This window comes from Anabas testudineus, chromosome 2, assembly GCF_900324465.2.
Source record: "Anabas testudineus chromosome 2, fAnaTes1.2, whole genome shotgun sequence".
NCBI classification, from domain to species: Eukaryota; Metazoa; Chordata; class Actinopteri; order Anabantiformes; family Anabantidae; genus Anabas; species Anabas testudineus.
The window spans coordinates 7,484,926-7,507,092 of record NC_046611.1 but is presented as its reverse complement, the minus strand read 5'-3'; the positions used below and the strand labels follow the sequence as shown (position 1 = coordinate 7,507,092).

The 22,167-nt window shown below is 43.4% G+C and overlaps 2 protein-coding genes across 2 annotated transcripts; one reads left to right on the top strand and one right to left on the bottom strand.

Moving 5' to 3' along the window:
- Positions 1–3,172: 3,172 nt before the first annotated feature.
- On the top strand, positions 3,173–12,975 carry rp1l1a (rp1 like 1a). The gene is given in 8 exon segments (XM_026363370.1): positions 3,173–3,406; positions 3,709–4,101; positions 4,202–4,445; positions 4,548–9,325; positions 9,478–10,455; positions 10,547–11,563; positions 11,565–11,636; positions 12,529–12,975. Coding segments are annotated over 8 exon segments (8,163 nt in total).
- Positions 12,976–15,441: 2,466 nt separating this feature from the next.
- On the bottom strand, positions 15,442–21,932 carry gckr (glucokinase (hexokinase 4) regulator). Its single transcript, XM_026363288.1, has 19 exons — positions 21,882–21,932; positions 21,268–21,417; positions 21,128–21,196; positions 20,976–21,044; positions 20,813–20,886; positions 20,647–20,713; positions 20,508–20,561; positions 20,306–20,400; positions 20,070–20,175; positions 19,713–19,831; positions 18,615–18,713; positions 18,389–18,486; positions 18,164–18,240; positions 17,146–17,242; positions 16,972–17,081; positions 16,718–16,795; positions 16,306–16,446; positions 15,871–16,005; positions 15,442–15,800 (listed from the first exon to the last, which is right to left on the bottom strand). The coding sequence occupies exons 1-19, from the start codon at positions 21,930–21,932 to the stop codon at positions 15,657–15,659; spliced, it is 1,833 nt and encodes a 610-aa protein (XP_026219073.1). The 3' UTR covers positions 15,442–15,656.
- Between the last annotated feature and the right edge of the window lie 235 nt (positions 21,933–22,167).

The following is a 22,167-nucleotide window of genomic DNA, read 5'->3' as shown; positions in this document are numbered from 1 at the left end:
GGGAGGACGAGTACCTAAAACAACAGACGGGTGATGACGGCCTTGATTTATCCGTGAGGAATACCCATTAGCACCAGCAGGGACCTGCTGCCGACACTTCCCTTTGACGCCCTGCACCTGTCAGCACAGGAACTACTCAACCATGACTTCCTGTCTACCCAGAATTCTCGGAGGCTCACCTGCGCTGTCTCTCATTAGAGCTGTGCAGCAGATACAGACTGATGAAACTAGGGTTACATAAATGTGAATTATGCAATAATTTACTCAATACTACACGACCTCTTTATCCAAGGCCGTACAGTTTATCCTGTAGCTAAGTAACAGATTCCTGTTGTTCTCAAACGCACAAACGACAGTATTGTGCAGATGTTTTTGTTCACCTTGAGATGCCCGGATTCATCATTGCAGCTTCAGAGTTCAGTTAACACAGTATGTTGGCGAAACCTGCAGTGGATGTTTCCCTCTATTGGCCACGAGGTGCAGCCGTGAAGCTTGAACAGAAAGTGAGATTTCATTTGTTTCTCTACAGTAAAGAGAGAAGCCACAAAGAATGAGCTTTAAATGTACAGGTGGTAAACTTGTTTTCCCTTACAGTAGATAAAATAAATGAACAAGCTGCAGTTTGACCAACCACAGCAATAAAAACTCTCACATGTTGATGCATCAGTACTAATATATCAGATATATAATAAATACTGTGACACTGATGTGGGGATCTGTCTCTCTCTCTCTCTGGCTGTGTGATCAACAGATCCCTCACAGGTGATGTCCCTCTTAAGTCCACGCCAGGTTTGGTCTTAATGCATCTGTGTCCTCAGCAGATAGGATTTTAGAGTCACTTACAAAGCTTGCCAACTGTTCCGCAATAGCTAAAATTAAATTTTAAACATTTATAAAACAGCTATAATTTCACTTTTAAATCTCAAATGTGACTTTTTCACATAACTTCATTGTTACATTATTATTGTAAATAGTCTTTGCTCATACTGATTGTTCTGACGTGACTTGCTTATGATTGGTTTTCTGCAGTTTTCCACCAATAATAACTGGTATGACACATTTCAATAGGAGCAGTCGGTGTTTTCAGTGATCTGCTGTCAGACAGATTGTCTATAATTACAATCCTCTGTCTGGTAGTGAGTGTTAAAAGGACAGAAAAGGAATCATAGTACAAGACAAGGCTCAAAATCATCATCTTTCTACTTCTACTGTACTGTTTACCTTCACTAATATAATTCAAACTTATATTTTCTGCTCACGGTTGTTAAACATCAGCCATCTGTGGTCAAACTAAACAGCAAATTAGCATGTGCCACCTCTTCAGGTCAGGTGCAGCGCGTGTAAGAAAATCACTTGTCTCGCCACCATCTTGGCTTCACCATAGCAACCCCCCTCCTTCTCGCTCTTCTTAAGCAGGCTTTTCGTTCTATCCTTAGTCCTCCCCCCTCCTCTCTTCTCCTCATTTCTCCTCCCTCCATCCGCCCCCTCCCTTCTCTGTGTTCCCAATTACCGGCTGCCATTTTACCCTGAGAACCGTGGAACCAGTGGCTCTGCTGTAGCTGCATCTCAGTCTATGACTCAAGCTGCAGCAATAGTGGCCCACACACACACACACACATACACTCACACACACACTAACACACAAACACACACACACACACTCAGTCACATTGTGCAAACTCCTGGTCTGACTGGACCAGTTGGACCCTGCAGGGACAGCCACAGATTATTCTTCAGCTTTTTCACATCTCTTTGGACGATGTTTCCTGAATATGTGAGTAGTGCTGCTAATAATGATATAAATGCAGAGGTAAAGTGGTGTGAAATGGTTAAATGGTTGATTTATGGTGATCGAAAGTGGTAGTTTTTTTAGTGTCAGTGGTTAAGTGGTTATATATCCTGTACAGCTGTAACCTGCTGTTGCTCATTTATTATTTTTTACATTATTGTTTTTATCTGTTTGTGTAAATTTCAACTCAAATGTGAAAGTTTGCTGCTTTTTTATGATAAAAAAGTGAAGATTAAAATGAGTAAATGAGTTAAAATGAAATTAACTTCTTTATTTTCTCATCATAGATGAAACAATTACAGAAAATATTATTAGATTAATTGATTATAAAGACAATCACTAGTTTTAGCCCTACTATACATTTATAGTCATGTGAGCAAGACTGGTATGATGATATTGTAACTGACTGTGACTTTACTCATTGCTCATTTAAAATTCAAGAAACAAACCTGTTGTAAAGCACTAACGACATAGTTAACATGACGTTATGTGTTTGGATTCAACTGTCTGGATCAATTAAAATGAATACAGTGATATTTTAGGTCTAAGGTTGTTAAGAGACACAGAGCTGATGAGGGATTAGAGCTAAGAGCAGTGGTTTGGACCGAAGTCGAGCTTTGTGGGACTTCAAAGCTGCTAAGCCTGCTGATAACGTTCACCTCTTCCTTAGACTAAGTGAGAGTTATTATTAACATTATTATCATCATACTGATCATAAGAAACCAGCTGTCACACTTGGCTGATTGCTGTAGTGATTATAATACTGATACAAGTAGAATGATCCGCCAGCATATGTCTGATTAGACAGTGATACAGACCCATATAAAACCCAACAAAACCAAAAAGATAAAGAATCACTTTTTATTCATCACTGTGTTGATCAGGACACCGTGAAGTTATAAAACAAACTGGAACAGTATGTATTACGTACTGCACATTATGCAAGCTGGTTTGTGCAGGACAGAAACTTTTCCGTCCGTTCCAAATAGGATTTCTTGATGTGTTCTAGGCCTGTCCACCAAATATAGCTCACTGTGGGAAGTTCTGTCTTGAACATTTATTTATACTCTAGATGTTTCCGTAACTGCATTTGATATATATATATATGGTCAGTTTGCATTATGTGACTACTTTTTGTTCAAGTCCAAATCGGTCACAGAACTCATTAAGTTGACTGAGAGAATGAGAATAAGAGTATTGAGTTTTTAGTTTTGATGTGTATTGGCGGGGAACTTTTTAATGACTTGCTAATGACTTAACACAAAACAATGACAACAGTATGAATGGAAAAACAAACAAGCAAACTGTTTGCTATGCAACACCTTTTTCAGTTTCCTTGTTGCATGTCTGTGTTTATCCCACAGGTTTGTGTGAAACTTCAGCATGTACTCAGGCCAGGCAGGGATGTGGGACCCTCGACCCCCACCTAAGTATACGTCACCCGTCCCGTTCCCACCACCCTCCAACTCACGCCTCGCCCATGTGACCACAGCTCCCCCAGCCAAGCGGATCACCTTCTACAAAAGCGGGGACAGCCAGTTCGGGGGCATCAGGATGGCCGTCCACAAGCGCAGCTTCAAATGCTTTGATGCTCTGCTGGATGACCTTTCACAAAAGGTCAGTGTGACAGAGCTGTGGTGTGGATCTTTCTTTTGAAGCTGACTGTGCAGATGCAGGTGTTCAGTACTTTCAACTTTTCACTTGAACCACAGCATTAGCTTTTTTTCTTTCTCTAAATCTAAATATATATATATATACATAATAGATATGTATATATATATAATGTTTCTTACTGTTTTTTCTACAGTGAAGCAAAGTTTAGAATTTAAGAAATGTCAATTTTACAACGATAAAATATGGACTACACATAAACAGATAAATAGAGTATATATATTTACAGCAAACGTGTGTGTCCACAGGTACCTCTGCCGTTTGGCGTGCGGACTGTGACCACCCCCCGTGGCACCCGCTCCATCAAACACCTAGAGCAGCTGCAGGATGGCGGCTGCTACCTCTGCTCTGACCGGCGCCAGGCTAAACCAATCAATATGGAGCTGGCCAGCAAACGCCCGAGCAACTGGTATCATCACAACCAGAGACCTCAGCGTCCTGAAACCTCTTCCACAACTCCACCGGGCCACTTGCCTTACAGGCAGCGACGGATTCTGCTGGTGAAGAACAGTGAACCAGGGATGAGGAGGAGCGTGGTGCTGAGCAGGAGGTCAACCAGGAGCCTGAGGGCCTTTCTGGATGAGGTGTCTGAGGTGATGCAGTTTCATGTCCGCAAACTGTACACTGCAGAGGGACGTAGGGTAAGAAGTGATTTATATTTCAATATAGTTATAATTTAGTGGATTTAGTGCATTTTGCATTGCACACAGTTCAACTGACCTGAGTGACCTGGTTTTACAGATTGACAGCGTGCAGAGCCTGATGACTTGCCCTAGTGTGCTGGTGTGTGTTGGCCGGGAAGCCTTCAGCCCAATGCTTGTAAACTTTATCAGGAAGAGCTCAGAGGAAAAACTGCCCGGTCTGGGCCCCAGGACTCCTGGAAATGGGGCCCGATCCCCTGCTACTCAAGAAGCAAGATCCCCACCTCATGGAGCTCAGTCCAGAGCCAGCGAGTACAGTGAAGGACATGAAAGCAAGAAAAATGGTAATTTTATGTAAAATGTGTAAAACAAACCTCAACTTAAACAACAAACTAAAAATAACTAAAAGAAAATGAGAACTAATTAAATTTAAATTTAACTTTCAGTTAACTTTGGTCTGGAAACCAAAAAGAGCATCATCCACCCTCGTTCAGATTCTTCAAACCGCTCCACCCGTTTCTCTTTGTCTTCAGACAAGTCGTATGGCAATGGTGTGAGTGCCTGTCCCCAGGGCCGGCCTGCTATTATGAATGACGACATTGAGAAGCGTGTGCTCGTAAATAAAGACGGCAGCCTCTCCGTAGAGATGAGAGTACGTTTTCGCCTCCACAATGATGAAACACTACAGTGGTCAACACAGATTAAAAAATCTCCATCGCTGACCAATGACTCCTGCCCGCTGAGTCAGGCTGAGCCCCATTACCTACAGCAAGGCCAATCAGAGAGCTGTTCTGACCCTGATTCCACGTCCTTCGAGCCAGAGCGTGCAGACTATTCCAACCAACCACTGCAGCGTGCATTGGAGATAAACCACTGCCCTTGCTGCTACCAGAGGCAGGCGGTGCAGTATGATTTGTGGGAAAACCCTGCACACAGCTACAAACAGCCTCCTGTCCCACCCCCACATCCACATACATCCAGCCACACCCACACAGTTATGAGACATACACACTCCTCTAGCTCTTCTTCATCCTGTAATTCCAGGACAGTGGTGCGCTGCCGAGCACAGCTCTCCAGCTGCAGAGGAGACTCGGGTTCAGAAAAGAGCCAACTGGTCCAGGAGGAGATGTGTGTGACAGAGCACGTTGAGCACAGAGTAGAAGTGGAGCAAGAAGCAGATACTCATGTAGAGATGTGCATGGTGAGCCGGTGCTGCAGTCGCAGTGAAGTAGCTGCCATGGATAGCAACCTACGACCCCTCACCAGGAAGTCAGTCGAGGATGAGCTCGAGGAAGAAGAGGGGGAGCGTCCTGTGTCTGCAGTCAGCAGCTCCTCACATGTCCTGCAATCACTCAGAGAGGATCAGGATGACGAGGATGATGAACTACCACCAAGCGCCTCACAGTGCTGTCACTGCAGCCAACCATCTGTATCCCCAACCTCGCAGGCTCACCTGAATGATAAGCCGACAAGCAACATGACACATGACAACGAGGAAGAAAGAGAAAGTAGGGCTGTATCTGCCGCTTCTTCCTGTCACTGCAGTGCAGCCACACCACACTCAACAGCTGGCGCAGATAATGTGGGCCGAGTGTCCAGCTCCAAGTCCAAAATGAGCAGAGCCTCTTGCAGGTCTAGCAAAGCTAACATCCCAAACTCAGAGGAAGAGGGGGCAGCAGATGATGAGGATGAAGAGGTAAAGAGAGTTGTTAGTTGCTTTTCTGGTAGCACAGCGCTTTCAGCAGGCTCTCAGAAGTCGGGGGCATCCAGTGTGTGCCGTGTTTGTGGCGGCTGCAAGCTTAGAGTCAGCAGTAGAACATCACAGAGGTCCCATCGTTCGCACCAAGCCTCTCCAAACCCTGCTTCACCTGTGTCCAACCAAGACAATGGCAAAAATGGCAGTGATGATGATGGCTCAGATGATTCAGCTGTGTCAACACAATCCAACAAAACCAATCTCACCAATCATGGGTGCTTAACAAATGGCCTGGAGGGTAGAGCATCCAGTGCCATGTCAAGAATATCCAATGAGAAAGAAAGAGCTCCTAGTGCCACCTCAGCTACAAGTCACAGGTCCAATCGATCACACAAGTCTGGCTGCAATGGTGCCTCTGGAGTCACAACTGAAAAAGAGGAGGAGAGAAGTCCCAGTGCTATGTCTGCTCAGTCCAACCTGTCTGCCAAGTCCAGCAAGTCTCACAAGTCCAACTGCAGTGGCACAGCTGAAGCTCCTGACATCAGAACAAGAGAGGAAGCAGAGGGAGAGAATGCTGTAGAGAGAGCAGTCAGCTCCTTGTCTGCCAAGTCTGGTGCTTCAGTCAAGTCTCATAAGTCCGACTGTGAGTTAAGTTCAAAGGTCGCCTCCCCAACTGACAATACAGTCACAGAAGAGCAGGGTGACATAAACAAAAGAGCTCCTAGTAGCCTTTCTGTTAAATCAAGAGCTTCAGCAAAATCTGTGAAGGCAGAAAGACCAGAAAGTAAACTCTCAGTTAAATCAACTGTTACAGCAAAGTCTGGCACCTCTCATAGGTCCACTTGTAGCCATTGTGTGAAAGCAGAATCTCCACGTGCTAAGGTAGCTGTCACACAAGAAACAGGACAGGAAGGAGGAACAGAGGTGGAGGAGAGAGCAGCAAGTGCCATGTCAGCCAAGTCCAATCTGTCTGTCAAGTCTAACAAATCCCATAAGTCAGCCAAAGCTTCTGAGAGGGCACTTTCTCCCAGGTCAGAGGCTGAAAGAGATGAAGAAGAAAGGGCAGCAAGTGGAATGTCAGCCAGATCAGTGAAATCTAATGTGTCTATTAAATCTTCTAAGTCATGCAAGTCTGACTGTAATGGCAGTAAAGCTGCGGCATCGCCGAGCTTAAAGCTAGCAGGGGAGGCTGAGGAGGAAGAAAACAACCTTGTAGAAGTGGAAACACAGCAGAGGCCTGAAAGTGTAATGTCTACCAAATCCGAAAAAGAAGAAAGGGCAGCCAGTGGTGGGTCTTCTAAATGTAATAGCAACACAGAAGCAGAAGACTATACAGGTGATGGTGAAAACACTGAGGGCCGGGCTGCCAGTGCATTATCTGGTACATCAGCTGTCTCTGCACAGTCTCGCCATACAACGACAGAGGTGGATGGCATGGTGGACAGAACCCCCAGTGCAATGTCAGGGAAATCACATACTTCTGAAACTGATGTTCCTTCTAATGAGACCAAAGAAGACTGTCTGTCTGTGAAGTCAAAATCAAAGTCACATACTAGAAAGACTCTCAAAGTGGCGTCACCAAGTCGTAATGTTGTCACCATTAAAACGCCAGATGGGTTTGATGAGGAGGGAAATGAGACAACAGAGAGAGCACCAAGCGCTGCATCAGTAAAATCAAATGTTTCCTCTTTATCTCATAAGTCCAATCAGAGTGAAACAGCTGATGCTGCTGCAGATGCAGATATAAAGGTCGTTGAAGACTCTAATGGCCAAATGCTCTCACCAAAGGGGGCCCGTTCCCCACGGACCCACTCTCCCAAAACCCCAGCTGCATCACCTAGAAGTACTCAATCACCTGTGCAGCAGTTGTTGCCTGGTGGAGAAAAAAGAGGGCCCAGTGCCTTGTCAGTTCACTCCACAACCTCTGCTAAATCTGGCAGGTCCAGATGTCGCTGTGGTGCATCCTCAGGAAAGAAAGACAAGGACGCTAAAGTGAAACAGGTGACGGATAAGGAAGAGAATGAGGAGCAGAAGAAAGAGGAAGCATCTGAGCGAGCAGCCAGCATCAAGTCATCCTCGTCCAACAGACAGAGGAGAGAATCAGGAGGCACAGAGCAACCACTGAGTCGAAACTCATCAGGGTCAGTCTCTCTCGTCTTGCCAGAAGACAAAGAAACAGCTGAATCAGACAGTGGCAAGTCCAGTGTTTCTTTTAAGGGCAGAGGGAAGTGTCCTGATGTCCCCAAAAGCCCAGAGGAGTCCGCTGTTAAGGAAGACGTAGAGGGAACAGGGTTCACAATCTCCAATGATAATGACAGTAAATGCACTTTGCCCCACAATGCACCAGCAGTCGATATTCCCACTATTGAAACTCCAGGAGACGGTAAAGATGAAGGTGAAAAAGGTTTAGAACACAAAACAAAAAGATCTACTAGTGCAAATTCAACCAAAAGCAGCAAGTCTCACAAATCTTCTTGTAAATATAGTGTCAAAGCAGCAACTCAAATACCTGACAGTAAGTCTAAAGAGGGACGCGCTCGTTCCAGCCCAGCCAAAGCAGGAAATGACCTTGAAACAGCAAGTGTTAAGTCTTCCTCGAGCACAAAAGCCAGCAACCTGGACACCCATGAGGACAGTGTCGGTCCTAAAAATGCCAATGTAGCTGCTGAAGATTCAGAAAATAATGGCACTGAAAACCAGGCTGGCAAACGAGGCAGTGAGGCAGAAGATATCACAGGCAACAAGAGTCCCTGTTGCCTCAGGCCTGAGTCTGCAGCTTCAGCTCAATCAAAGCAAAGCAAAGGAGCGGGTCACAAGTCCAAATCCAATGCAGAAAGCTGCAGTGGTAGTATCAAAACATCCAGTTCTCAAAAGAAAGAAACACCTGTCAAATCCTCAAGCAAAGTGGAAACATGTAGTGAAAGCACCCTGTCACACTCTCTGTCTGCCGCTGACCTGCTGAAGGAAACCCTGGCTGCTGCACGTCCACGCAGCTGCCAGTCAAAAGCCAGCAAGTGCAGCGACAAGGGAAGGAGTGAGAAAAGTGCCAGGTGTCATAGAAGCAGGAAGCAGAAGGATGTGGTAGAGGAACTAACACCTGCCTGTCTGCCCAACGCGTCACCTAATGACGTTGTCAGTGACTGGCTGCGGAACATCCCAGCTAACACCAGCATGCTCACACTTGACGACGAGCTGAATGAGCTGGAGCAGGAAAAGGAGGTGGAAGAGAAACCTCTTCCTTCAGAGGAGGCAGTAAAGGAGGAGGAGGCTCCTGAAGGTGATCCTTTGGACAAAGAGGAGAAAACTGAGGCTCAGGAGGAAGAAGAGAAAGAGACAGAGGCTAAAAGTGATGCAGCAGTGGAGGAGATTAGTTCAGATCCAGCTCCAGGGGATGCAGTGGGTACTGCATCTGGCCCCAACACTCTGTTATTGACTGGGGAATCTCTGCCTAGGAACTGGCATTCATCTGCAGCCGTGATGAAGGTTCTCCTGAGCTCTTCTCTGGGTCGGTGTCGCAGCATGCCTGAGGTAAAGCAGTGAGTTTTTTTCTCAATTGCATTTATGTCTTAGGTCATGTTAACAACTCCATAAGAATAGCTGATGTACATAGATGTAGAGTGGAAGTCAGTCAGCATTATGTATGTAACATTGGACAATTCTACGTATGCTGTTTTCTGTAGGTGTCTCCAGTTTATGGTCGCAGACTGAGCACATCAGCCAGGGGGCTCTTGGACTGTCTGGCACAGCTCCAGCTCATTGAGCCTGCAGTGAGCCCTGGTTATGACCAACAGAAGCAGTGCCCCCAGCAGTATGAGGACATCATGGCCATTCTTCAGTCCCTCTGGCTCACTGAACCCCAGGCGGTTGAGGCCAAGGAGGCCAAGGATGGTGGCGGAGAGCAGGTGACTCCACCGAGGTCCTCGTCGGGGGTGGATATGAGCAGCGGCTCGGGTGGATCAGCAAAAGAGAACGTGAATCAAGGAGAAGATGAAACACCCCCAAAAGAGACAGAATCTATACATGAGGATGAGGGAGCAGAGAAGGCTGTAGAAGAGGAGGAAGAAGGAAACGCAGAGGAAGGAGACAAGGAGATCGAGGTAGAACCAGGGGAGACGTCCACAGAGCAAGCTACAACAGACATAGTAGAGGAACCTGTAGAAAGTGAAGAGCAGAGTACAGTCCCTCCAAGTCTAGATGGACCAAAACCTGATGATAAACCCTCATCGTCAGACAAGAGCTCTGCCAATGACAGTTCCAAATCCCCCACTGACAACGAGCAAGAGACGCTGGAGGACACCAGCTCAGGCACACCTCCAACTGTCCTACGAGCACCTTTGACCAAAAGATTATCTCAAGACCCCGATCCAGTGTGGGTCCTGCACCTTCTGAAGAAGATAGAGAAGCAGTTCATAAACCACTACGTTGATGCAATGGCAGAGTTTAAAGTTCGCTGGGACCTGGACGACAACCTCATCCTCAACACGATGATTAAGGATCTGAGGGACGAGGTGAGTCAGCGCATCCAGAACAGTATTGAACGTGAGATGAGGAAGATTCAGAGTCGTGCAGGCAAATTAGGGCGGTCACCTCGACCACCGCCAGGAGGAAACCTCTCCAGGGAGTCCACCATGACAGAGAAAAGACGTCGCATGTTAAAAGTAAGTCCACCACAAGTTGTATTTGCTGTACACCTTGTAAGATATTAAAGCTTGAGTGGCAGAAAGATGTTCAATGTTTAATCTGTTTCAGGTCATGAAGAATCAATCTGTGAAAACCGCTGACTCCGTCAGCGATGAAGACACGGTGGGTGATTTCAGCGACCAGCGAAGTGATGATGAATACTGCCCCTGTGATGCTTGTGTCCGCAAGAAAATGGCCGCCCGGCCTCTCAAAACTAACCCAATGGCCGCTGAAGCACCAGTGATGATGGAGTTTGATCTCCTTAAGATACTCCAGCTGAAGAAAAGTCCATCACCTGCTGCTGTACCCCAACCTGAAGAGGTGGACGATGATGAGGAGGAAAGGAACTTAGAGGTAGTGCAGGAGGAAGAGGAGGAAGATGAAACCAAAGAGGATGTCAAAGCTGATGTTTTAGAGGAGACAACTTCAGAAGAAGGTGAGAAGGCAGAACAAGCAAAAGATGGCAGTGAGGCAGGAGAAGAGGAGGAGGTAGTCGCTGAAAAGGAGGGAAATAGTGTAGAGGAAGAGGAGCAGGATGAGGGTGGAACAGGAGGCGAGGGAGTTCAGGAAGATGAGGCATCAGAAAATGAAGAGCTGGAGGAGGAGGAAGAAGAAGAAGAGGCAGAATGCCAGTGCCATACTGCCAGAAATGATGAGGAGAGCGAAAAAGCAGAAGAGGGAGATGGAGAAATAGAAGAAGAGGCTGAGGACACTAGCAACAAAACAGGTGAGGATGAAACGGCAGATGATGAGGAGAGAACGGGGGAGGAAGACTATGAGGAAGAGACAGGAACTGGAGAAGAAGAGAGTGACAAGGAGACGGTGAAAGAGGCAACAGGAGGTGAAGAAGAAATCACTGATCATGGGGAGGGTGAAGAGGAGGAGGAGGTGGAGGAGGAGGAGGGGGCAGAAACGACAGGCAGAGAAAGTGGAGAGGAAGAAGTGTCTGGGGAGACAGAGGATGACAGTGCTGCAAAGAATACAGCAAATGAAGAATCAACACTGGTGGAAGAGTTTGCAGAGGGAAACGTCAGCACTTCTGCAGAGGCTGAGGATGAGGACGAGGGAGAAGGGGGAGTCTCACGAAGACGGAAAGGGAGGAGAGACCGAGGAGCAGGAAGGGGAGGTGTCAGAGGTGGAAGGAGCCTCACCAACACAGGTAAACTGGATATAAGCGCAATGTATTTAAACATGAGCACAAGAACAAGTGGGAGCTGTCAAAAAATCAGTCAATTAACATAATGACTGATGAATTGTTGATGATTATAGAGAATATTTCAGACACGTAAGGACGTGATCAGATGCAAGTTTTACACAAACACTGGGTAAAAGGTCAATTTATTACTCAAAATGTGATAATAAAATGCAAATCGTGGATGGATAGTTTTACAATTGTCAGAAATAATAACAATAATAAATAAAATAACCAAATAATGAATGGATTAATTTAAACCTACTATCTTAAGAGGATGTATTTGCACACGACAGTGATTTTAGCAACTCATACTAACATGAAAAGAACTGACTAACATCCCTTTGTAGCATTATTTTCCCTTCTTTTACACGGCTAGGTATTTTTAACATGCATGTTTAAAAGCTGTATGGCAGACACTGACTGGAACACCATCCACTCTATTTTAAAACACCACTGAGCGCCTGGACGTGACCGCAGGGTTAAAGTCTACTGTAGCTCACAGAGGAATCTGACCTACTGCAGCCTCGCCACTAATTCCAAGCCTGTGGGAAAAGATAATCTTGCTATCCAATTATACAGAATGAACAAATCTGTTTTGTTTGGCAGCAACTCAGTGCTTCCACCGAGGACGTCTGCTGTTATTGTCACTCACCAACTGTTTAAGAAAATCAGTATGTTTTACGGAGCCTTAGATTCACACAAACACAAACAGGAATTTAAACCAGTTGAGGTATTTCGTTTCTCTCTGCAGCCTTCCTGGACTCATTTGTAGCTGCAATTAGTGACACTTAGCTTCCCCAGCGCTACCCAGCTAATTTGATAATTTACTGTTATGTTGTTTATCCCTCTGGGCCAGGGGGCAACTCCAGCCGTCTGTGTGACTGAGGGAGAGGAGGCCGACGCCGAAGACTCAGACACCGACTGCAAACGTGCAAGTGAAACCAGTGCAGACGAATCAGGACGTGAAGGTGCTGGAGTCACAGGAGACAAGGAGGAGGAGGAAGGAGGATGTGGAGATGAGGAGGAGGTTGTGGAAGATGCTGTGCAGGAGTTCAAGCCTGAGGAGGAAGATGAGGAGCTGAACAGCAACAAAAAGGAGGATGCTGCTCTCCTCCATCAGTTCACCCGAACATCTGTGGAGTCCCAGCCCGGCTCCCTGGAGGACATCGATACTGATTCAATCCAAAACTCCATCGAAGTGCCCAAAATGGCTGCAGGTGTGTCCGCCGGTGCTGGTAGAGGCCAGGGGAGGAGCCGGTCCCCAGGCAGGATCAGACGGCACAAACCCAAAGAGAGTGGATGACTTTTAACTCACTCAGAGACCAAAACTGTGAGTCGTGTGCTAGTTGTGTGAATTCACACCTAAGAAGAGAATAACACCCCAAAACCTTTGCTGTTCCATTCAGAGACTGTATGTGTAGAAAACTGAAACCAAAAACAGAGGCGGGAACACTTGAAGCACTTTACAAATCCAGATTCGATTTACGAGCAGACAGCATAGATTCTTGAAACTTGAAACCACTTGTTCTATTTAAACGTATGAATTATATTTGTTATTGTTAATTGTATATTTTTGAAGTAAAGTGTACATATGAAAGGATATGTCCACAGTATATTTTTCGAACAAAAAGCATCTTTGCCAGCTGTTTGTGATCAGTGTAACCCAGGTTTACTGATTTATTAAATCAGAAAGACATTAATATACCTCTAAAATCAGTTTGATGTTAGTTGCTGTTCAAGACTGTTTGACACAACCGTGTATCAATACTTTGTTTTTATTGTATTTGTCAGTTAATTTCTTTGTCTTGTTGGTTTTTTTGGACTTTGCTGGATTCTCAGGGATTTGGACAGCCAGTTTGTTGTTGAAAGGTCATCTCCAAACTATTACTCAACAACCTGCTTTAATCAGTTGTCAGTTTAAATCTACTCAAGCGGTGCGATTTAATCTCATTACCTTAAAGAAATAGTTGGACATTTTGGGAAAACACCTTCTTATTTAAACATAGATACAAATACTGTATCTGTAACTAAAATATATAACTAAAGCCATAAGACAGTTACCTTAGCTTAGCATAAACATGGACAACAGAGGTAAACACGGAGCAAATCACAAACTGTATTTTAGCGGCTTTATATTTGATTTTTGTATTTTTAACACGCAGGATGCGTTTCCCCTTTAAGCATGTAAATGTGTTCCAGCAGCTGTACCTGGTTACACTTATATAGTCCAATTATTTAAGTATACATTTTTTTTGTATACACTCTACACTCCACATTGAACGCCAGGAGACAAGTCTGACGCTTACTGTACATTTCAGAGCGTTTCTTAGATGTGTGTTGCGACCTGTAGATTCAGGTGGGTTTTGCATAACCAACCATTTGGAACAACACAATGAAGCGTGTTACTGATGCCTTACTGTATCTATGGTTATATGAAGGTAGATCGACAGACACGGAGGGGGAGAGTTCTGTTAAGTGGCTGTCTTTTGTTTCTTTCTGTCAAGGGCACTCCAGCAGAGAGTCCTTTAAAGAGCCTGGATTGAAGCTGCTCTTTAAAATGCTGAAAAAATATACTTTGTAAGACCCTTTAAGGAATAATTATATCTGATGTGACCCAATCCAAGCTGAGTGAGCTGGACTCCAGGTTCACTCTTTAACTGTGTGGGTTCAGGACTGTGTAAAACATAAATCATTTATTCCTTAGTTTGACAAATGCCTCCAATTTGTGGTACCAAGAGGGGGAGTGTGCCTATGCTGCTGTTGGTCGGTTTGGCTGTCCATCAATCAATCATCATGTGTTTAGAGCTAATGAAACATTAATGTAATTATACTGATATAAATAAAATAAATGCACAAGTTGGTGATTTTCACATTATTTCACCTGAGAGTGTTTAAATTAAAACCTTCCTCCATTGGTTTAATTAATGTGATTCTAACATTATTTCACGTCAAGCTACAAATGGAAATCTATTTCTGGTACTGTACGGTTTTCAATTAAAAGGTTTTCTGCTGAAAAGTTGCCCTTACAAAAATCCTTGACAGTGAGCTCTGGGGATTATCTGTGGCAGTGATAAGAGATGCTGCTATTGAGTTTTTTAAATATGATGTTTGAAGGACGTCAGTACCACAAATAAAATTCTGTTCACTTCCCTTGTATCATGTTGGCAGGAGCAGAAATCTGAACCTCTAAGCAAATAAAAGCAAAACATCCTGCATGCATAGATAGATACCCACACAGGGGTGCAGTAAATGAGAGTCTGGGTGAACACCTGAAGGACATTACATCAGCTATTACTATTACCTCAGAGGTGTTCTTATAAATGCTGGTATTACTGTTTGTGCTTTTCCAGATCTGATGTCCACTTTACCTTCCTGACTTTGCTCTGTGCTTTCCTGCTGTGTTTGGCTCTGCTCCAAAGGTGTTTCCAAAGCTGCTCAACTTCTCTCAAGATGCACCCACACGTCACTCTAATCCAGCACATGTGCGTGTGCGTGTGTGTGTGCGCGTTTTGAGCTGTGCAGGGATTGAGGTTGACTTACATCATGCTGAGAAATACAGCTGAGTCTGTAGCTGCAGAAGACTGCTACAAAACAAAGGGAGAAAACTCAGACACTCAATAACTTTTGCAGTTTATTTTTACATCAAAAACTCAAATGCCTCATGTCTTTACAGAGGTTTTGGATTATTAAAGGTATATTGATGTGCAAGATTTGCAGTTCCACCCAATTCAACTCACATTTATAACATAATCAAATAAAATACAAAGAAATACAAAAGTCTTCCTATCACAAAATCACTGTGTTGTTTCAGATTTTATTGTGCATTTTTTAACAACTCATTTCTAAACACTGTTGTCTGAATTATCTGAGATGCACAAAGTGTATCTGCAGATCATTATGAACAGACCTCCGGCTTCTGATAACAAAATGCTAACTAATACCTCAAAACAGAATAGTGCATTTTGGGTTTACATAATGAATGTGCTAAATGTGAGTAGCGACTGAGTTTGACAATGACATCATTGTCACAGCCACAGCCTCCCTTACAATGGGCCGCTGCTCCAAATGAGACTTCGCCTCCATGAGAGAGCAACCAGTCAGCAGGCAGACCAACGCCAGAGGGACCACCTGCACATAGACCAGATTTATCACAACAAGTCTACGTCACTGAACCTCATGCAGGTTACTGCCTCCTTACCTTGGTCCTGTTTCTGGCAGTGTGTGTGTGTATGGTAATAGCAGAGGATGTAATGGTCATTGACAGCTCGTCAACTTGGTAGACGGCCTTCAGAAGCGCTTCCTCACACTGTGACGCAGAACAGCCAGACAGCTTCTGCAAGGAGGATGAGAGATCACCTATATTCATCTATGATTTAATAAGTGTTTACCTTCATACTCTTCTGAGTTTTCTTTATGCAAAGGATGAACCTTTATTTACCGTTGTCCTACTGCAGAGGATCAAGTTACGGCACAAAAACAGGTTCACATACACAAATTAATTGTTAATTAAACACAAAATCAGAGAATAATCTGAGGCCAGGGCCAGAAAACTTTCTTCCACTGCATGTCAGTTTATGGTCATTCCATTGTTTCTAGTCATAGTCAAAACCTCAAATGGTTTTATTTTATATACCTGGAGTAAACGTGTGGCCCTGTGGTACAGTTTGCTGTTGGTGACCTGCACGTCGATCATGTGGTTCTGGAAAATCTTCCCCTTTAAGACGTGAGCTCCGGTGCTCACAGCGTTCAGCACCAGCTTAGTGGACAGCTCCCACTGCTGAGAGCAAGAAGGAACTGACTTTCTTTCCCATGTTTTTACATAACCTGGACTTAGGGGAAGCAGTGAAAGCATAAAATATAACCCATGATGCAAAAAATCAATGAAGATAAAATTAGTCCTTTCACATTTAACATTTTCATTCATGTAGCTCTGCCAAATACTCTGTGGAAGACAAATAGCAAGAGAGTAAATGTGTTAAAACGGTTATTTATCATCTCCACTGAGTCACTGAATCACCGTGTGTGTGTCCATGTGTGTGTTTTACCATGTCTAGTACTCTCCCTGAATCAGGTGACGGCCATGTGAGTTGTAGTGTAGATAAACACAGCCTATTAATGTCCTCCTGCAAAAACAGATAGATAGATAGATAGACAGACAGACAGATAGACAGACAGATAGATAGATAGATAGATAGATAGATAGATAGATAGATAGATAGATAGACAGACAGATAGATAGATAGATAGATAGATAGATAGATAGATAGATAGATAGATAGATAGATAGATAGATAGATACCTGTTGTACAGATGCTGCAGTGTTTCCGTCAGTCTGATGATAAACAGCGTGGAGGTTACACGTCTTCTCTCTCACCCTCCGTGCCAACTTCACCACTTCACTGACATCGTCTGTGGAGAGAAGCTTTTGAGACGTGCTGATTTTATCTGGACAGAATAAAATAAAAAGTCTCACCAGAGTGTGTGTAAATAAGCAGAACTGTGTCCTGGTCATTAAGATTGGGCAGAACCACATGCAGAAAGTCCTCATGTGAGATGCCAAACGCGGGACCCTAAAGGAAAGAAATAAAATGTATTATTTATACAGAATATTATAGTAAGAGAGGTATGTTTTCTGGATGAAAGTAACAACTGCAGGATCCATCCTTGTCAGTTACAGCAAGTGGTGGTTGGTAGGGTCTACTTGCATGGCTAGTTGCAGCTAGCAAGCTAACAGCTAACACTGGAATACCAGACACATCTCAATCACAATAATCTCTTTAGAAATTCTCTGCACTGTGCTGATATAAAGGGCTATGATACAGGTTTTCAGCATTTCTATGGTTGGAATAGCGATGTTTAAAGTCTGTGGTCTCTTCACTCCCCAGAAAGAAACAACAGCACAGTAGAGAGTGACAAGAATAACTCACTGCATGGTGAAATATAGAATATGAATAAAAAAGTAATAGCAAAATGTCAAAAAAGTGCGACTGAGAAGAACTGAAGACTAAATTAAGAGACCTACCGACAGTAAAATAAAACAGACTAAAGCAGATTAATAAAATCTTGGTATTAAGTACAACTGTGTTTCATAAAGCAGGTACATCAGGGTGTATTTTATATTAATCCTGTTCTCGGTTGATCTGCAAGTCACACACCAAAGAGACCAATGTGTCATTATACAGTGTAAAAAAAGCTGGATGTCGTTTTAATTGGCTTTTCCTGGATTTCAGACATTTTAATACTTTGTCAGGCCTTGTACAGTGTTTTTAGACTTTTTAAGGCCTCATAGACAAGAAACAGAAATGAAATGTTCATGTTATGAGCACTAATAGTACGTCTGTAGAAGAAACATTAAATCAGCAGAGTCTGTATGTCATTGTTAAACACCATACAATGGTTAAAGTCTTTGTTTGCAGTAATTACTTTATCTTACTTCATTGTTCATTAATTCAAATTAAACAGACGCTAATTTATTGTTTCCCTTCACACACCAGTGAAGTTAAGGGGCCATCACTGTTGTTCAGCTCTCTGTAGCCTCCGCTGGTGAAGCCTCGCACGTCGTCGTAGTCTGACACACACAAAGACCACACAAATATACGTACATACACAAATACAAGTACACACACAAACATACTCTATGTACTGCATACTGGGTTTTAGATGTAAGTGACTTTCATATTTTGTTTTGCTGCTGTTTTTGAGCACATCACACTTACCTGCTCCAAATGTGGGGTTACACTCGCTGGCATCAATCAGGCCCAGCAGAGCCTGGGAGCCCCATCCTAAGTAACATATAGACCTCCCACACTGCAAACTGAAACATATACAGAACAGAACTGTAGCAGACTATCGGATTCAGAACAGGTCAAATCTAGGTGCTATAGAAGCTGATAATCCACATTATAAATGTCATTATTGTTGCAGTGAAACAGGAAGCTTCACCTTTGTCCTGCTGCCTCGACCAGTGCAGTTATTCCCTCACTCTGAGCATATGTGATATCCAGAGTTTTCCCATATGCTCTAATGTGCTGCAGGATGCCGCTGATAGAAAAACAAAAGAGGTAACATCAAACATTTCTGCTACTTTGGAAGGTTTAATGGTATTCAAACACCTAACCTAGTATGGAATATGAATACAGTTTGATTACTGTATGATTACAGTATTATACACTACATAGAGTAATTGGTAAAAACTGCGTTTTTTTTACTGTGTTTCTTTTCTGTATTGACCTCTAGAGGTCAGCAGCACACAACAATAATACTGTGGTTGCTCTGTTGGTTTGCATGCAGGGCACTCAGGATGCAACCTATTTTAACATCCTCATGCAGTTTATGGGGAACAAGCATAATGTGAATATATAGTGCTGATATTACTAAATGCACAGGTGACTAGTAATGTTAAAAACCAAGTTTCAAAAGAGATCAGACAGATCTTTCAAGCAGCTGTTAGACAAAATTTGCTGCAGATTATTCAACACAAACAATCACTGTGGAAACTGCATGTTGCCCGCATGGTGCAGAGAGGTGATGTACTGGTCAGGACGAAGAACAATACAGATGGAGAACAGTTTATCTCTGACCCACTGTCCAGGTTTTGAAACCTGTTTAATGTGTAAAATCTTCTAGGAAACACAGACTACTATGTTTTATAATGTGATACTAAAATGAGCTGGATCCAGACACTGTTATTATTGTTATTATTGGGTGTTTCCATCTACTGCATATCATTAGTTCAGAGAGAGATATGAGGTAAACATACTGTGTGACAGATCAGAAGCAACAGAAAGTTAGTCTGGCCGTCTGACGTGGTCTGTGTACAAGTATATATCCCTAAATCCACTTTGCCTGTTTATTATAACAACTTTATATTAGAACCTTTTCTTCTACATTTGAAGCTGGTTTTCATTTACATCCGGACATGATTGATACTTTTGCCTAAAATGTCTAAATGTGCTAAATAATAAATGTAGAACTAAGACAAATACTAAATATTTAGTATTTGTCTTATCAAAGCTTTTCAGAGTTTCTGCCCGGGCCTACTTGCGTGTGATGGGTATGTTAGAGAAGGTAGCAGCATGAGCAGCCGAGAGGACAACCTCCAGGAGAATCTTAGTGGCGCTGCCTCCCTTCATCCTGGAAGAGCCACTGATGGCTTCAGGCTGAACACACACACACACACACACACACACACACACACACACACACACACACACACACACACACACACACACACACACACACACACACACACACACACACAAGCACAGTCATTTGCCAAAGTACATAAACGCTGTTTTATTCAAATTATGACACTTGACACAAATGCAACCTGAACAGTTACTAAAGGAGTCAAATAGTGTGTTCTAGATTACAATTATTACAAATAGAGGTTCTTACCCCAACTGTTGGGTTGATGAGGAAAGCCTTTTGACTTTTAGCAAGCTCCTGCATCCTTTGCACCACACTGTAAAAAGTGAATGAGCAGCCAGGTATTGGCTCGTCCCTACACATTTCAGAACACACTGTTTTATGTTGATGCAAAACAAAGGGGAAAAGTCATCCCTAGTTGTCTATTTGTTGTACAATGTGCCACTTTTGAACAGGATGAGGTGCATGTACACACTCATACACACCTAGCCTGATGTGCAGGATTAAAGCCAACGAGTACAGGAGTGTAAACGTCAGGTTCCTGTAAGCAGAAGTCCAGCTGACCGGCCACAAATGGAGCCTAGAGTCCAGACAACACACGTGCACAGAAAAGATTATCTGCAAATTGACAAAGGTAAGACCTTGTCCTACACAGAATCCAGATTGTGGTCAATGATAGTGACTTACAGATAGTCCACATGAAATACCAATGAACAAGACTCGCTTCTTTCCCTCACACACCTGCAGGGCACCAAAAATATGCAGTGGTCAAATGTTGGAGCATTGATAAAAGAAAAACACCCATACTTTGCATCATGTCCCTGACCTTCTTCAGACTGAGCATACCCAGTGTGGGGTCGTCTTCAGGAGCTTCTTGGGAGGAAAACAGTGCTCTGGGGAAAATGACAGGGGCCAGAGATGTGCTGCCACAGGTAGCAGGTAGAGTTTATAGATATAAATTTAACAAGCTGACTCTGTAATTCTAGACCTACCTGTCTCCTCCTGCAACGATGTAGGAATAGACCGGACTCTGCTTCTGCTCCCTCAGATCTCTGTTAAAGCTTGACTAACAACACAGTATACACAAAATATACAACACAGAAAGTATTTTTTCCCAAAAAACAAGTGAAATTTGCTTCTCAGGACGACATTTACCGCTGTAAGAAAAGCAAGACGACCAGAAGTCCCACAACCACTCAGTACAACAAGGCCGTCCTCAGGAGCCTGTAAAAGAAGCACAGGACACAGTGTGACCTCACACCTGACTGACTGATGAACAGACAGACAGTCAGACAGACAGGTCTCACCTTGAGAATGAGCTCCACCCTCTTAGCAACCTCCACCATGGTTTTCACTACTTGGTCACTCAAAAGCCTCTGTAAATGACATTTAAATTATGATTTCCTTAGTTGATTGTTTATCTAAAACTCTGACTCCTGACATTTACCTGGTAGCTGCTTCCTGCCTCTTCCTGAAACATCTGTGCATCACATGCCTGTAACATCTTCACTACGCAACAGGCTGAAGCTCGGTCGATGTCACGCGTCAGGGGATTAGACTTCTCTGAAACAGGGAGCGTCGGCTCGTAATCTGGGGACTAAGAATCACAAAATAACATTTATTCCTCTACACTACAAGCTGCATTCAAGAATTATTGATTGGAATATTTTGAGCTTCACAACAAGAAGAGAAATTGTCTGACCTTTTGGGAAATATGCTTATTATCAAACTTAAGATGGGAGAGTTATCCTACTACTCTTGTGTATAAATGGTAAATATAAACCAACAATCAATAGATATTAATAATAACGCAACAAGCCAATAAAACCTGTCTACTAGCATCTCTAAAGCATACAAATAAGGTATGTCTCTTTGATTTAATATGTATAAAATAAAAAAAGACAAGTTGCAAGACTATTTCTCAGCTGTGCATGGTAACTTCCACTCTTTATGCTAAGCTAAGCTAATCAGCTCATGGATGTACTTTAACATTTGCAATAGAAGCATAAGAATGCATGAATAAATAAATATCTTAACAAACAAATTTTTCCTTTAACTTACTTCCCATTCATGCATGATAGAGAGACTGCAGTTCCAGTCTGATCCTGACATTGTGCACGAGCCTGTCCTTTTATGTCAAAAACTGTTTGTCACCAGAACGGTTCCTCTGTGTAGTATGTTTCCTTTTAGTGAGTAAAAGGGATTCAACATGAAAACCATAAAGCACTGTGCTCTATCTGCAGTGACAAAGTTCACTTCTGGACCTTTGATACTGACGAGTAAAAGGAATCATGAGTTTCTCTATAACACACAAACAGAAATGCCCAGAGTAATACCCGTGTGGGAA

What these genes read in the sequence shown, in the direction of transcription:
- gckr (XM_026363288.1), bottom strand. Translation starts at nt 21,932, where the DNA reads ATGTCAGGATCAGACTGGAACTGCAGTCTCTCTATCATGCATGAATGG. An exon ending in GTATTTCATGTGGACTATCT is followed by an intron (nt 20,401 to 20,507) that starts GTAAGTCACTAT and finishes TCTGGACTCTAG; the next exon opens with GCTCCATTTGTGGCCGGTCA. An exon ending in CAGGGAGAGTACTAGACATG is followed by an intron (nt 16,447 to 16,717) that starts GTAAAACACACA and finishes TGCTCTCAGCAG; the next exon opens with TGGGAGCTGTCCACTAAGCT.